This window comes from Protomyctophum bolini (genome assembly GCF_963924005.1).
Source record: "Protomyctophum bolini genome assembly, chromosome: 8".
Taxonomy (NCBI): domain Eukaryota; kingdom Metazoa; phylum Chordata; class Actinopteri; order Myctophiformes; family Myctophidae; genus Protomyctophum; species Protomyctophum bolini.
The window spans coordinates 3,338,966-3,355,711 of record NC_137869.1 but is presented as its reverse complement, the minus strand read 5'-3'; the positions used below and the strand labels follow the sequence as shown (position 1 = coordinate 3,355,711).

The following is a 16,746-nucleotide window of genomic DNA, read 5'->3' as shown; positions in this document are numbered from 1 at the left end:
TCAAAGTAGTCACTTCTTCCCAACATGCATTGCAGTCGCCTATGAATACAACGTTCACTCCCCGTTTTCCCCCCTACCCTATTTCTCCACAGTGAGCGGTGGGACTGGGAGGGGCGTCTGGACGGCAGGCGGCTGTGGCGAAAACAGGATAAAGGAACAATCAGTCAAAACGGGGACGGCGGCCATTGCTTTGCTCTCTGTTACAGACATAGTCACTGTTAGTTCACTACGTTGAACTGGGAGAGTTTAAAATAGTCATTGTTCTGTATGTTGATCTGGGAGGAGAGTTTAGTCACTGTTCTGTCCACTGTTGATCTGGGAGAGTTTATTCAAGAAGCAGAGCAGAGGACTGGGTCAATTAAGACCACAACATGTCAGCGAGTAAAGTCACATCCCAGACGGTAAAAGCGGACCTCAAACGTGGACCATCATCAGAGTGGACCGATGCTGCGTCAGAGAAGGAACAGATCCAGGCAGCCATGCTGAAGCAGCCTGTGATAAAGCTACACAGAATAAGTATGTTTTCATGTCACTGTATTGTACACTTTGATTTAATCTTCAACAGACAGCACACGCACACACATTTTGTGGTGGAGTAAATGAGTAATGCTTAAGTTCCTCCTAGGAGTCCTAGCACTAAACTCAAACTGTAGTTAATTGTCTCCACCAGGACGAAGGCATGGGGAGAGTATGTTTTGCACTCCGTCCGTCCGTCTGTCTGTCTGTCTGTGGACAGCTCATCTCTGGCACTGTTTGCTTGATCGCAGCCAAACTCTGCACACACACTCTGTGGATGCCAGAGCTGAAGCTCTGCTCCGAATATTTCACATGGCCCTGTTATAGCGCCACAAGGAGGCCAATTTTTGCAAAACACATTTTTTGACTACACCTACAGATTTTGTCCAAACATCACGTGAATTGGTACACAGTCTCTCTATAGCCATTACACAAAACTGGTCTTTCAGTTTTTTTCATACTCCATCCTGATTGGCTAAGATTGGCTTCCAAAGTTCGCAGAAGTGGTCCGTTTTGAACAAATTGCCGCAAATGAACACATCGTGTGATTTCTGTGGAATGTTGCACGCACATTCCCTCTAGGCAGAGGAAGAAATTATGCCACTTGAAAATTCTCAAATCAGCCTCATGATGGCACTATAACTGGCCTATTCGTGTTTTTACCTATAACTGCACCGATTGGTGTAAAACTTTGTACCAGGAGGCCGTGTGTAAAACCTTTCTTTTATTACTCCAGATTTGATAAAAAAATACACATGATCTCTGTAGTCATGTGATCAACAAGGGTCTGTTTGATTTCTCATATTCTAGACCAGTGTTTCCCAACCTTTTCATACACACTTTTCATAGCCAAAAAATCCCAGGGCACACCTATATGTGTGGAGTGAGGGCAATATATATAATTCGGTATGTATGTATGTATATGTATATATATATATATATATATATATATATATATATATATATATATATATATATATATATATATATATACATACACACACACACACACACACAGAGCTGTATTTGTAACCAGAAGAACATATTTGCTCTCATATACACAAGATGGCTAGTTTTATATATTTAACAAATTTTATTTCCTGACCTACTAATGTGAACACAGTTTGAGTGAATGCTGTGCAGTCGGTGCAGTCAGTGCAGTCAGTGCACACACAGAAAGTTAAGAACGTCTTCACTGCTGTCTGTGACACTGTGCTGAATCACACGTGTTTGTTCACCGCAGCCAGGCATGAAAGACTCCTCCCTAAAGTTTCCATAAAGTTCACTTGAAAGTTACGTTTGAGAAACTTATATAATTATGAATTTACGGTATGACGACAGCAAACGTGAAACATGAAGGACCCGGCGCGGCTACTCCGCTTCTCTGTCGTGAATGTCGTCTCGTCTGCCGTTACTGTTATGCAGTAGCTCTGCCCCGGCGATTTGTAAGCCCACCACAGCCGCTTTTGCAACACAGTGTGGGCTTGTAGGTCAGCTTTAAAGATCGACACCAGCTAAAAGCAGGCTCCACATGATCAACTCACAACGTGCTTTGCATCGTTTGATTCGTTTCAACCACACGTGGGAATTCACCAGCAGGAACGCACTGAAAGCCTGGTGACGCGAGGTTAGGAATGCACAGAGGCAAGCGTTGTTTTTTGATACAGTACATGCCAGACGACACGAGTAGGTGATCTCCTCATGTAAACAAAGCCAAACATTAGCATTTATATGGACGAGGGTCGTTAGACTGGTGGGGATGGGCAACAATGATGCAAATTGTAAAAGGAGGAGGAGGAATGCAGAGCGTGTGCTCGGACTATTCCAGCTGTCTACTCCATTCGACGGTGTGTTACAGAGAGACACGCAGCTATACATCTCCATACAACGGTGCTTTACCGGAGTTTGCGGTTAAATAAATAAATAGTGCTTGACTGCACGTTTAGGTCATGAACCGATAGGCAGAACCGAAATTTAATTATTTGTATGGGTACCCGGTACCAACCATGTGTTCATTCGATACCCAATTTCGGTACCCAATAACCATCCCGAAATACCAACACAACTTGCATGTTATTTTTAAAACATCTTATTTAGCCTCTGTTTCTCTCTCCTCATTCTCCATCCCAGATGTCTTTCCTGCCCAACTCTACAGCAGAAATAGACATGTCAACCAACACCAGAGAATTCATACAGGAGAGAAGCCCTACGGCTGTGACCAGTGTGGGACTAGGTTCAGCGTGAGCAGTCAACTAAAAGTTCACCAGAGAATTCATACAGGAGAGAAGCCCTACGCCTGTGACCAGTGTGGGACTAGGTTCAGCAGCAGCAGTCATCTCAAACGTCACCAGAGAATTCATACAGGAGAGAAGCCCTATGCCTGTGACCAGTGTGGGACTAGGTTCAAACAGAGCAGTGAACTCAAAAGTCACCAGATAATTCATACAGGAGAGAAGCCCTATGCCTGTGACCAGTGTGGGGCTAAGTTCAGCGTGAGCAGTGCTCTCAAAAGACACCAGAGAATTCATACAGGAGAGAAGCCCTATGCCTGTGACCAGTGTGGGAGCAGCTTCAGCCGGAGCAGTCAACTAAAAGTTCACCAGAGAATTCATAAGGGAGAGAAGCCCTACGCCTGTGACCAGTGTGGGAGCAGCTTCAGCCGGAGGAGTCAACTAAAAGTTCACCAGAGAATTCATACAGGAGAGAAGCCCTATGCCTGCGACCAGTGTGGGAGCAGGTTCAGCGTGAGCTTTGGTCTAAAAGTTCACCAGAAAATTCATACAGGAGAGAAGCCCTACGCCTGTGACCAGTGTGGGAGCAGGTTCAGCCGCAGCAGTAGTCTCAAAAGTCACCAGAGAATTCATTCAGGAGAGAAGCCCTACGCCTGTGATCAGTGTGAGAGAAGGTTCAGCCAGAGCAGTCAACTAAAAGTTCACCAGAAAATTCATACAGGAGAGAAGCCCTACGCCTGTGACCAGTGTGGGACTAGGTTCAGGCACAGCAGTCATCTCAAAAGTCACCAGAGAATTCATTCAGGAGAGAAGCCCTATGCCTGTGACCAGTGTGGGACTAGGTTCAGCCGCAGCAGTCATCTCAAACGTCACCAGAGAATTCATACAGGAGAGAAGCCCTACGCCTGTGACCAGTGTGAGGCTAGGTTCAGCGTGAGCAGTGCTCTCAAAAATCACCAGAGAATTCATACAGGAGAGAAGCCCTACGCCTGTGACCAGTGTGAGGCTAGGTTCAGCGTGAGCAGTGCTCTCAAAAATCACCAGAGAATTCATACAGGAGAGAAGCCCTACGCCTGTGACCAGTGTGAGGCTAGGTTCAGCGTGAGCAGTGCTCTCAAAAGTCACCAGAGAATTCATACAGGAGAGAAGCCCTACGCCTGTGACCAGTGTGGGAGCAGGTTCAGCCAGATAAGTAGTCTCAGATATCATAAGAGAACTCATAGAGAGAAGACCAGCTCCCACTGACTCTGTAGTTCTGTAGACTTCTCTGTAGTCTCTCCTCAAACAACATCCCATCGTAGTAGTGGTGCACAGTGCACACTTACCCATGCACAACATGCCAGTGGTGAAAAGTAACTAAGTACTTTTACTTAAGTACAATTTTGAGGCATTTGTACTTTACTTGAGTATTTCCAATTTCCAATACTTTTACTTCTACTCCACTACATCTCGGAGACAAAATTTGTACAGTTACTTCACTACAATTATTTGAAATCTTTAGTTACAAGTTACTTTGGAGATTTTAATTGTGATTAGAAAACACAATTAAAACACATTAACCACTTCAACCCTATACATTTCGGCCATTTGAAAATAGCCGATCTAAAAGCTCACAAGTAATGCGTCGCAACACGACGCATTGTGAGCTTGTACGCACGCTCGCTCTCTCACCCACACACACACACACACACACACACACACACAGAGAGAGAGAAAATAGACATTCTGTGGAATGTTGCAGCGTCCATTGAGATGACCGATAGATAATCACTCTTCACATGGTCATCATAACTTGATCATAACTTGATTACCTGCTTTCTTCATTACATCATAACTTCCAGCGACAGCAGTAGATTAAAGTTAACCATGAAGATGATGAAACTTTGCTCGTTTAAAGATGGAGTGCCATGATGGTTTCCCACCCTAGAATATGATCATCAGGTCTTATTGTTATATAAGGAGGAAGATTTTTCTTTTTTTCAAAATGTGAATTCACATGTGAATCCCTTGACTCCTTCAAAACCGCTCTCAAAGATGGTGGGTGGGTGGGGAGGACTGGGAAAGGAGTTGTGGGAGAAAATATTATTATGTCCGTGAAAACTGCATATGATGTCATACTCTTTGAATAACATTTACTTTAAAAAAATTGTGTGTCAGTGTTTGTGTATATATATATATATATATATATATATATATATATATAATTATCCTTTTATGATGACTTCCTGTTTTCTTTTATATAGAAGTGTATATTTGTACGTCTCTATATGTGCTGATGAATTGAACATGGTGGACCCTCTTGTAAACAAGTGTAAAGCTTTATGGTGTCGTCCACAGTTAACAGTTTTTCTATTGAGTTGTGCTTTTAGTTTGAAATGTACCCATTCTGCATACTGTTAATAAAATACTTCAATCAATCAATCTACATCTCACAAACTTATTGTAGGCTATACCTTTATGCCACTGCAATTTAAATGGAACACTTTTATTTAATTATTATTATTACAGTGGTTTATGCTTGTTCTGACTGTAACCTGACCTACGACAGATTATTATTTGTTTTCTTGTTCTACTTGTGTGTAGGATGCACTTAATGTAGTGAGGAGGAGTGTCATATTATTTGTGATTACCATTATACTGACACCTGTGGGTGCTAATCTGCATAACCACTAGAGGGCGATGCAAGCCAATGCATCTCAGTTATATGTCACAGGATAAATTATTACTAAAATAAATAAATTACTCCTCCAGATTCGGTCCAAGAATCCTGCAAATCGTTTCACAGTATCTCTATAGTCATGTGCTCAAGACGGATCTGTCCCATATTTCATATTCCATCCTTTCAAAGTTTGCAGGATTTGGCCCGTTTGGAACCACACAAACAAAACAACTTTTAACACAATGATTTATAAACACCATGGCACCACCATATGACTGTATTTCCTTTTTCCATATTAATGAAATCCACATGTCACACAAACATACACGATGCAAATTGCAATGCAATATAACTGCACAAACAAAATAACAGCTAACACAATCAATTGCATGATAGTAACCATGGCAACGAATGGTGTCTGTTTCCTGTTTCTGCACAAGGAGAGCGAGTGTATTTCCAACAGTTTTTTTATACCCAGCACCCTAACCAAGGGAACTTGATTCAGCTGGAGGGGCACTTCATGACGAGGGAACCTCCCGAGAGCACTTCAAGTCAAGGGACTGGTTTCAGAAAGGGCCTATATGTGTCTTTCTCTCTCAAACACGCACACACATGTGTCCTGCACACACACACACACACACACACACACACACACACACACACACACACACACACACACACAGTCACACACAGTCACACACAGTCACACACACACACAGTCACACACACACACACACACACACACACACACACACACACACACACACACACACACACACAGTCACACACAGTCACACACACACACACACACACACACAGTCACACACACACACACACACACACACACACACACACACACACACACACACACACACACACACTCACTGTGACCCATTCAAAGTAGTCACTTATTCTTCCCAACATGCATTGCACTACGCCAGACGCGGGGGGTGGTCGCATATGAATACAATGTTCACTCCCCGTATCCCCCCCCTACCCTATTTCTCCACAGTGAGCTGTGTGACTGGGAGGGGCGCAGTGCCGTTTCTACGGGGGGGCACTAGGGGGCACTGCCCCCCCAGATAGACTTTGTGCCCCCCCAGTCCAGAACCCTACACCACCATTATTTTTAATGTTTTACAGGTTTAAAATATATATAATGTGTTATTTTCATGTTCTTTGTGTTTATAATAAATTTACATTTTCTAATTAATTCATAGTAATAAAAATGCAATAATAAAAAGTACACTGGCACCTAGTCGGTGCACCTAGTCGGATTCGTTTTGATGCAGCGCACCAAAAGCTACGTCATTACCTGTGTTGCCACGCAGGCCGGGTCAATTCAAATATTATTTTCAGACTTCAGTCACAGTGAAAACAAACCCAAACCGGTAAAATTTTATCATGGATATTAGGAACTGGCTCAAAGCCAAAACACCAAACTCTATAAACCCACCAGCACCTTCAGAAAGGCAGACTGATGACGATACTGAAACCAACGCCATGTCGCCTGTTGTTGTTAATATTGCGGGGAGTCATTCGAGCACCGAGCACTACTAAATGCACAACGAAATTCGGTCGTCGGATCACATTACTGGGGGTTCGCGAGTGTCGGATAGCATTATTCCAGTGAGGCAGAGGGCTGCTGTTTAACTTCCACAGCAGCAGCTCAACTTTCGGACCTCCACCACCACCGCATGCTTCTCCACCAGAGAAGCCAGAGGTTCTGGCACACCGTCACTGAATCAGGTAAAACGGGACAAATACCCAAGTAGCCTTCATAATGGCAAACGCGCAATCTGCAGACGCGCAGATCCCCCCCCCCCCCCCCTTTGCCTCCCGACATAAATACACTATATAGACTTGTTGTTTTTGGTTGGTGCATAAACTTTTACTCATATTCCCCTACCGTGGAGATGGCCACATATAAAAGACACTATAAGCCTAAATGCTCAACTATTTGTTGGTGATTAATGGTTGGTGCATAGGCTATAGTCTTTTTTTTCTACTTTCCTCCCGCCGTGGAGATGCTCATTGTGTTCATTGTGTTGTTGGTGCGATGCGATCGTGTTTCCACATGACAGTATATAGGCTATGTTTGTTTGTTTGTTCTGTTGGCTACAATAATTAGGCTATATTATTTGTTTTGGTGTATAATTGGAACCTATACTTGTAGCCCTTCTCCAAGCCTTTTGTGTTGTTTTATTGTATAGGCCAATGTGAGAGCTTAATTGCTATATATGGATGTGAACTTGAAAAATCAAGTGCCCCCCTTGGAAATATGAATGCCCCCCTGCTGATTATTCCCTGGATACGGCACTGGAGGGGCGTCTGGACGGCAGGCGGCTGTGGCACAAACAGGATAAAGGAAGTAAGGAACAATCAGTCAAAAGGGGGGCTCCGTCTTATGAGCAGTTTTAGAACTTCCGGTCTGAGAGCTAGCAGATTTAAGACATCCGGTTGCTTTCAGAATAAAATAAGGTTATTTAATTCGTTAATTAAATAATTTTTACATTAAATTATTAGTATTATTATTACATTACAGTTATTGTAAAGACACACATTATGTTTCTGTGTAAAAATAAGTAATTAAATAACATAAAAAAGTTATCTAAATGGATAAATGCTATTCACTGGAGTGCATGGACTTTATAAAGTGGACACTGGACAAAAGACGGCTCCGCGAGGCAACTATCTGGACATACCCACGCGTCCGGGGAGATGTCCTCTACCACCCCATAGTCTCCGCTAAGCGGGAGAGGTGTAAAATTCAGAGCAGCAGAGCTTCTACTGGGGTCAATGCAAAAAAAAATACCGTTTCCGGAACCAGACTGGACACTGGACAAAAGACGGCTCCGCGAGGCAACTATCTGGACATACCCACGCGTCCGGGGAGATGTCCTCTACCACCCCACAGTCTCCGCTAAGCGGGAGAGGTGTAAAAATCAGAGCAGCAGAGCTTCTACTGGGGTCAATGCAAAAAAAATTACCGTTTCCGGACCCAGACTGGACACTGGACAAAGAGGCCTCCGCGAGGCAACTATCTGGACATACCCACGCGTCCGGGGAGATGTCCTCTACCACCCCACAGTCTCCGCTAAGCGGGAGAGGTGTAAAATTCAGAGCAGCAGACCTTCTATTGGGGTCAACACTCAAAAAAGTGCCGTTTCCAGACCCAGAATGGACACTGGACAAAGAGGCCTCCGCGAGGCAACTATCTGGACATACCCACGCGTCCGGGGAGATGTCCTCTACCACCCCATAGTCTCCGCTAAGCGGGAGAGGTGTAAAATTCAGAGCAGCAGACCTTCTATTGGGGTCAACACTCAAAAAAGTGCCGTTTCCAGACCCAGAATGGACACTGGACAAAGAGGCCTCCGCGAGGCAACTATCTGGACATACCCACGCGTCCGGGGAGATGTCCTCTACCACACCCCAGTCTCCGCTAAGCGGGAGAGGTGTAAAATTCAGAGCAGCAGACCTTCTATTGGGGTCAATACTCAAAAAAGTGCCGTTTCCAGACCCAGAATGGACACTGGACAAAGAGGCCTCCGCGAGGCAACTATCTGGACATACCCACGCGTTCAGGGAGATGTCCTGTACCACACCCCAGTCTCCGCTAAGCGGGAGAGGTGTAAAATTCACAGCAGCAGAGCTTCTAATGGGGTCAATGCAAAAAAATGTACCGTTTCCGGACCCAGACTGGACACTGGACAAAAGACGGCTCCGCGAGGCAACTATCTGGACATACCCACGCGTCCGGGGAGATGTCCTCTACCACCCCACAGTCTCCGCTAAGCGGGAGAGGTGTAAAATTCAGAGCAGCAGAGCTTCTACTGGGGTCAATGCAAAAAAAATTACCGTTTCCGGACCCAGACTGGACACTGGACAAAGAGGCCTCCGCGAGGCAACTATCTGGACATACCCACGCGTCCGGGGAGATGTCCTCTACCACCCCACAATCTCCGCTAAGCGGGAGAGGTGTAAAATTCAGAGCAGCAGACCTTCTATTGGGGTCAACACTCAAAAAAGTGCCGTTTCCAGACCCAGACTGGACACTGGACAAAGAGGCCTCCGCGAGGCAACTATCTGGACATACCCACGCGTCCGGGGAGATGTCCTCTACCACCCCATAGTCTCCGCTAAGCGGGAGAGGTGTAAAATTCAGAGCAGCAGACCTTCTATTGGGGTCAACACTCAAAAAAGTGCCGTTTCCAGACCCAGAATGGACACTGGACAAAGAGGCCTCCGCGAGGCAACTATCTGGACATACCCACGCGTCCGGGGAGATGTCCTCTACCACACCCCAGTCTCCGCTAAGCGGGAGAGGTGTAAAATTCAGAGCAGCAGACCTTCTATTGGGGTCAATACTCAAAAAAGTGCCGTTTCCAGACCCAGAATGGACACTGGACAAAGAGGTCCAGTCTGGGTCTGGAAACGGCACTTTTTTGAGTGTTGACCCCAATAGAAGGTCTGCTGCTCTGAATTTTACACCTCTCCCGCTTAGCGGAGACTGTGGGGTGGTAGAGGACATCTCCCCGGACGCGTGGGTATGTCCAGATAGTTGCCTCGCGGAGCCGTCTTTTGTCCAGTGTCCAGTCTGGGTCCGGAAACGGTATTTTTTTTTGCATTGACCCCAGTAGAAGCTCTGCTGCTCTGAATTTTACACCTCTCCCGCTTAGCGGAGACTGTGGGGTGGTAGAGGACATCTCCCCGGACGCGTGGGTATGTCCAGATAGTTGCCTCGCGGAGCCGTCTTTTGTCCAGTGTCCAGTCTGGGTCCGGAAACGGTACATTTTTTTGCATTGACCCCATTAGAAGCTCTGCTGCTGTGAATTTTACACCTCTCCCGCTTAGCGGAGACTGGGGTGTGGTACAGGACATCTCCCTGAACGCGTGGGTGTGTCCAGATAGTTGCCTCGCGGAGGCCTCTTTGTCCAGTGTCCATTCTGTGTCTGGAAACGGCACTTTTTTGAGTGTTGACCCCAATAGAAGGTCTGCTGCTCTGAATTTTACACCTCTCCCGCTTAGCGGAGACTGTGGGGTGGTAGAGGACATCTCCCCGGACGCGTGGGTATGTCCAGATAGTTGCCTCGCGGAGCCGTCTTTTGTCCAGTGTCCAGTCTGGGTCCGGAAACGGTATTTTTTTTTGCATTGACCCCAGTAGAAGCTCTGCTGCTCTGAATTTTACACCTCTCCCGCTTAGCGGAGACTGTGGGGTGGTAGAGGACATCTCCCCGGACGCGTGGGTATGTCCAGATAGTTGCCTCGCGGAGCCGTCTTTTGTCCAGTGTCCAGTCTGGGTCCGGAAACGGTACTTTTTTTTGCATTGACCCCAGTAGAAGCTCTGCTGCTCTGAATTTTACACCTCTCCCGCTTAGCGGAGACTGTGGGGTGGTAGAGGACATCTCCCCGGACGCGTGGGTATGTCCAGATAGTTGCCTCGCGGAGCCGTCTTTTGTCCAGTGTCCAGTCTGGGTCCGGAAACGGTACATTTTTTTGCATTGACCCCATTAGAAGCTCTGCTGCTGTGAATTTTACACCTCTCCCGCTTAGCGGAGACTGGGGTGTGGTAGAGGACATCTCCCTGAACGCGTGGGTGTGTCCAGATAGTTGCCTCGCGGAGGCCTCTTTGTCCAGTGTCCATTCTGTGTCTGGAAACGGCACTTTTTTGAGTGTTGACCCCAATAGAAGGTCTGCTGCTCTGAATTTTACACCTCTCCCGCTTAGCGGAGACTGTGGGGTGGTAGAGGACATCTCCCCGGACGCGTGGGTATGTCCAGATAGTTGCCTCGCGGAGCCGTCTTTTGTCCAGTGTCCAGTCTGGTTCCGGAAACGGTATTTTTTTTTGCATTGACCCCAGTAGAAGCTCTGCTGCTCTGAATTTTACACCTCTCCCGCTTAGCGGAGACTGTGGGGTGGTAGAGGACATCTCCCCGGACGCGTGGGTATGTCCAGATAGTTGCCTCGCGGAGCCGTCTTTTGTCCAGTGTCCAGTCTGGGTCCGGAAACGGTACTTTTTTTTGCATTGACCCCAGTAGAAGCTCTGCTGCTCTGAATTTTACACCTCTCCCGCTTAGCGGAGACTGTGGGGTGGTAGAGGACATCTCCCCGGACGCGTGGGTATGTCCAGATAGTTGCCTCGCGGAGCCGTCTTTTGTCCAGTGTCCAGTCTGGGTCCGGAAACGGTACATTTTTTTGCATTGACCCCATTAGAAGCTCTGCTGCTGTGAATTTTACACCTCTCCCGCTTAGCGGAGACTGGGGTGTGGTACAGGACATCTCCCTGAACGCGTGGGTGTGTCCAGATAGTTGCCTCGCGGAGGCCTCTTTGTCCAGTGTCCATTCTGTGTCTGGAAACGGCACTTTTTTGAGTGTTGACCCCAATAGAAGGTCTGCTGCTCTGAATTTTACACCTCTCCCGCTTAGCGGAGACTGTGGGGTGGTAGAGGACATCTCCCCGGACGCGTGGGTATGTCCAGATAGTTGCCTCGCGGAGCCGTCTTTTGTCCAGTGTCCAGTCTGGGTCCGGAAACGGTATTTTTTTTTGCATTGACCCCAGTAGAAGCTCTGCTGCTCTGAATTTTACACCTCTCCCGCTTAGCGGAGACTGTGGGGTGGTAGAGGACATCTCCCCGGACGCGTGGGTATGTCCAGATAGTTGCCTCGCGGAGCCGTCTTTTGTCCAGTGTCCAGTCTGGGTCCGGAAACGGTACATTTTTTTGCATTGACCCCATTAGAAGCTCTGCTGCTGTGAATTTTACACCTCTCCCGCTTAGCGGAGACTGGGGTGTGGTACAGGACATCTCCCTGAACGCGTGGGTGTGTCCAGATAGTTGCCTCGCGGAGGCCTCTTTGTCCAGTGTCCATTCTGTGTCTGGAAACGGCACTTTTTTGAGTGTTGACCCCAATAGAAGGTCTGCTGCTCTGAATTTTACACCTCTCCCGCTTAGCGGAGACTGTGGGGTGGTAGAGGACATCTCCCCGGACGCGTGGGTATGTCCAGATAGTTGCCTCGCGGAGCCGTCTTTTGTCCAGTGTCCAGTCTGGGTCCGGAAACGGTATTTTTTTTTGCATTGACCCCAGTAGAAGCTCTGCTGCTCTGAATTTTACACCTCTCCCGCTTAGCGGAGACTGTGGGGTGGTAGAGGACATCTCCCCGGACGCGTGGGTATGTCCAGATAGTTGCCTCGCGGAGCCGTCTTTTGTCCAGTGTCCAGTCTGGGTCCGGAAACGGTACTTCTTTTTTGCATTGACCCCAGTAGAAGCTCTGCTGCTCTGAATTTTACACCTCTCCCGCTTAGCGGAGACTGTGGGGTGGTAGAGGACATCTCCCCGGACGCGTGGGTATGTCCAGATAGTTGCCTCGCGGAGCCGTCTTTTGTCCAGTGTCCAGTCTGGGTCCGGAAACGGTACATTTTTTTGCATTGACCCCATTAGAAGCTCTGCTGCTGTGAATTTTACACCTCTCCCGCTTAGCGGAGACTGGGGTGTGGTAGAGGACATCTCCCTGAACGCGTGGGTGTGTCCAGATAGTTGCCTCGCGGAGGCCTCTTTGTCCAGTGTCCATTCTGTGTCTGGAAACGGCACTTTTTTGAGTGTTGACCCCAATAGAAGGTCTGCTGCTCTGAATTTTACACCTCTCCCGCTTAGCGGAGACTGTGGGGTGGTAGAGGACATCTCCCCGGACGCGTGGGTATGTCCAGATAGTTGCCTCGCGGAGCCGTCTTTTGTCCAGTGTCCAGTCTGGTTCCGGAAACGGTATTTTTTTTTGCATTGACCCCAGTAGAAGCTCTGCTGCTCTGAATTTTACACCTCTCCCGCTTAGCGGAGACTGTGGGGTGGTAGAGGACATCTCCCCGGACGCGTGGGTATGTCCAGATAGTTGCCTCGCGGAGCCGTCTTTTGTCCAGTGTCCAGTCTGGGTCCGGAAACGGTACATTTTTTTGCATTGACCCCATTAGAAGCTCTGCTGCTGTGAATTTTACACCTCTCCCGCTTAGCGGAGACTGGGGTGTGGTACAGGACATCTCCCTGAACGCGTGGGTGTGTCCAGATAGTTGCCTCGCGGAGGCCTCTTTGTCCAGTGTCCATTCTGTGTCTGGAAACGGCACTTTTTTGAGTGTTGACCCCAATAGAAGGTCTGCTGCTCTGAATTTTACACCTCTCCCGCTTAGCGGAGACTGTGGGGTGGTAGAGGACATCTCCCCGGACGCGTGGGTATGTCCAGATAGTTGCCTCGCGGAGCCGTCTTTTGTCCAGTGTCCAGTCTGGGTCCGGAAACGGTATTTTTTTTTGCATTGACCCCAGTAGAAGCTCTGCTGCTCTGAATTTTACACCTCTCCCGCTTAGCGGAGACTGTGGGGTGGTAGAGGACATCTCCCCGGACGCGTGGGTATGTCCAGATAGTTGCCTCGCGGAGCCGTCTTTTGTCCAGTGTCCAGTCTGGGTCCGGAAACGGTACATTTTTTTGCATTGACCCCATTAGAAGCTCTGCTGCTGTGAATTTTACACCTCTCCCGCTTAGCGGAGACTGGGGTGTGGTACAGGACATCTCCCTGAACGCGTGGGTGTGTCCAGATAGTTGCCTCGCGGAGGCCTCTTTGTCCAGTGTCCATTCTGTGTCTGGAAACGGCACTTTTTTGAGTGTTGACCCCAATAGAAGGTCTGCTGCTCTGAATTTTACACCTCTCCCGCTTAGCGGAGACTGTGGGGTGGTAGAGGACATCTCCCCGGACGCGTGGGTATGTCCAGATAGTTGCCTCGCGGAGCCGTCTTTTGTCCAGTGTCCAGTCTGGGTCCGGAAACGGTATTTTTTTTTGCATTGACCCCAGTAGAAGCTCTGCTGCTCTGAATTTTACACCTCTCCCGCTTAGCGGAGACTGTGGGGTGGTAGAGGACATCTCCCCGGACGCGTGGGTATGTCCAGATAGTTGCCTCGCGGAGCCGTCTTTTGTCCAGTGTCCACTTTATAAAGTCCATGCACTCCAGTGATGAGCATTTATGCATTTAGATGACTTTATTATTACTATTATTATTATTTAATTACTTATTTTTACACAGAAACATAATGTGTGTCTTCTAGCATCATATAGCATCATTTAAATGCTTAATTTGTAGTTTTAATGTGCAAATGAAACTTTTTTTTCATACTCTAGAGGGTACTCTTATTTTGAAGAGATCGTCCACCGGAAGTCTTAAATCTGTTCATTAGATCTGTTCACTAGACGCTGCCCAAAAGGGGGACACGTTTCAGTCAGACAAACAGCGGCGGCCATTGCTTTGCTCTCTATTACAGTTAGATTAGATTAGCATTTAGTCACTGTGTTCTAGTGTCCACTGTTGATCTGGGAGAGTTTAGTCAAGAAGCAGAGCAGAGGACTGCATGGGTCAAAGACCACAACATGTCAGCGAGTAAAGTCACATCACAGACGGTAAAAGCGGACCTCAAACGTGGACCATCATCAGAGTGGACCGATGCTGCGTCAGAGAAGGAACAGATCCAGGCAGCCATGCTGAAGCAGCCTGTGATAAAGTTACACAGAATAAGTATGTGCATGTTTTAATTTCACTGTATTGTACACTTTGATTTAATCTTCAACAGACAGCACATGTAGCCTACACACATGTTGTTGTGGAGTAACTGAGCAATTCTTAAGTTCCTCCTAGGAGTCCTAGCACTAAACTCAAACTGTAGTTAATTGTCTCCCCATGCCTTCGGCGAAGGCGGCGGCGCCCGCAATGATTTTATTTTGACCGCCCGCAGTGACCGCCTGTCCGCCGCTCCCGCCCGCAACAAAAATAAGTCGCATTTAGTCCCGTACCATCCCGCATGTGTATCGTTTCGTCCCGCTAAACCAGCAATATTTCCATTGGGATCGGGGAAAGAAATACATTTACCCAAACAGTTGCTGGGATTGAGCAGGCGTGCATGCACGAGAGAGGAGTTATGTGTGTGAGGAGCTGGTCACAGATAGAGGGAAAGTGTTATATTTATATTTATATATATTATTATTGTGTCAAAGTCTCACAGTCACAGACATTGCGCAGCAGCGCGCACATGCATGCTGGGTGGAGAGTAGCCCTACTATGGCATTTCCGGGTTTTACCCGCGCCGATCTGGCTGGATTAATTTCATTTAATGATTAAAATAGTGCATTTTAGAGAGAAACTGGGGACCCGAGACGCTTCCCAGGTTCGAGAATAGACTTTTACCTTAAGGTCTAGCAGGCTTTATTTCGGTGAGTGGTTACGTCGTTTTGTTTATTTGCTGGTATTAGAAAAACAGCGCACGGGAGTGGAAATATGACCAGTGGGCTGTGGAAGGTACTTCCACAAGGCGTCAGAGAGAGACACTCGCTGTAAGCATTGGACCAGGGCTTTTTTTGATTGATTGAAATATTTATTAACAGTTTGTAGAATGACAGTACATTTCAAGCACAAACTCAATACAGAGACTGTCAACTGTGAGTGGACGACCCAATTAAGCATTACACTTGTTTACAACAGGGTCCACATTGTTCAATTCATCAAAACATATAGAGACATACAAATAGACACTTCTATGTAGTTAAAGAACAGAACAGGAATTCATCATATATAAGCAAAAAGGGAAAAGATACATATACATATACAGTGAGGGGAAAAAAGGGGGGGGGGGGGGTGGGGTGGGGGCGGAATCAGATTTTACAGAGGCCAGTTTCGAATTGCAGCCGTCCGTAGGTGCCCTTTGAGAGCGGTTTTGAAGGAGTCAAGGGATTCACATGTCTTAATGACTGTTGGTAGGGCGTTCCACATTTTGGTGGCATAGGAGCGAAAATAATTTAGTCCCTTGTTTGTGCCGAATCTGGGTTGTACATGGTTTGTTGCACTCCCTCTGGTGTTGTGGGTGTGGACTTCGTTTACATTAAGGAAGTAGGCTAGTAGGCTAGGTGGAGAGAGAGAGAGAGACTGTGTTAAAAATAGGGATGTCCCGATACACTTTTTTCGTTTCCGATCCGATTCCGATCCAACAATTTCTGTGTTAGCCGATACTGAATACAGATACCAGAGTGCTTTTTTAAAAAGTGCAAAGTACTGTCTGTAACTTAAGACAAACTTCAAACAAGTAGGTAAGCAGCTGTACAGCAGTGGTTCTCAACCTTTTTTTAACCAAGTACCACCACCAATATGTCCAGCATTAATGTTACAATACAATGTTAAATATTCAGCTATATCACACAGGAGGCAAATTTATTCCTAATAAGGATTTATCTTTTCCACAGATGTGAGCTACAATTATGCTATACAATCGTGCTGTGCAAAACTGGCACTTTAACTCTCTCTCTCTCTCTCTCTCAA

The 16,746-nt window shown here is 47.1% G+C and overlaps 1 protein-coding gene across 1 annotated transcript in view; it reads left to right on the top strand.

Moving 5' to 3' along the window:
- Positions 1–236: 236 nt before the first annotated feature.
- The window catches only part of LOC308320656 (uncharacterized protein), a 31,485-nt gene continuing 14,975 nt past the window's right edge, over positions 237–16,746 (top strand). Inside the window, exon 1 of the mRNA XM_080771249.1 lies at positions 237–516. Coding sequence (XP_080627375.1) covers positions 372–516 — 145 coding nt within the window. The 5' untranslated portion in view covers positions 237–371. The remainder of the gene's footprint in view (positions 517–16,746) is intronic.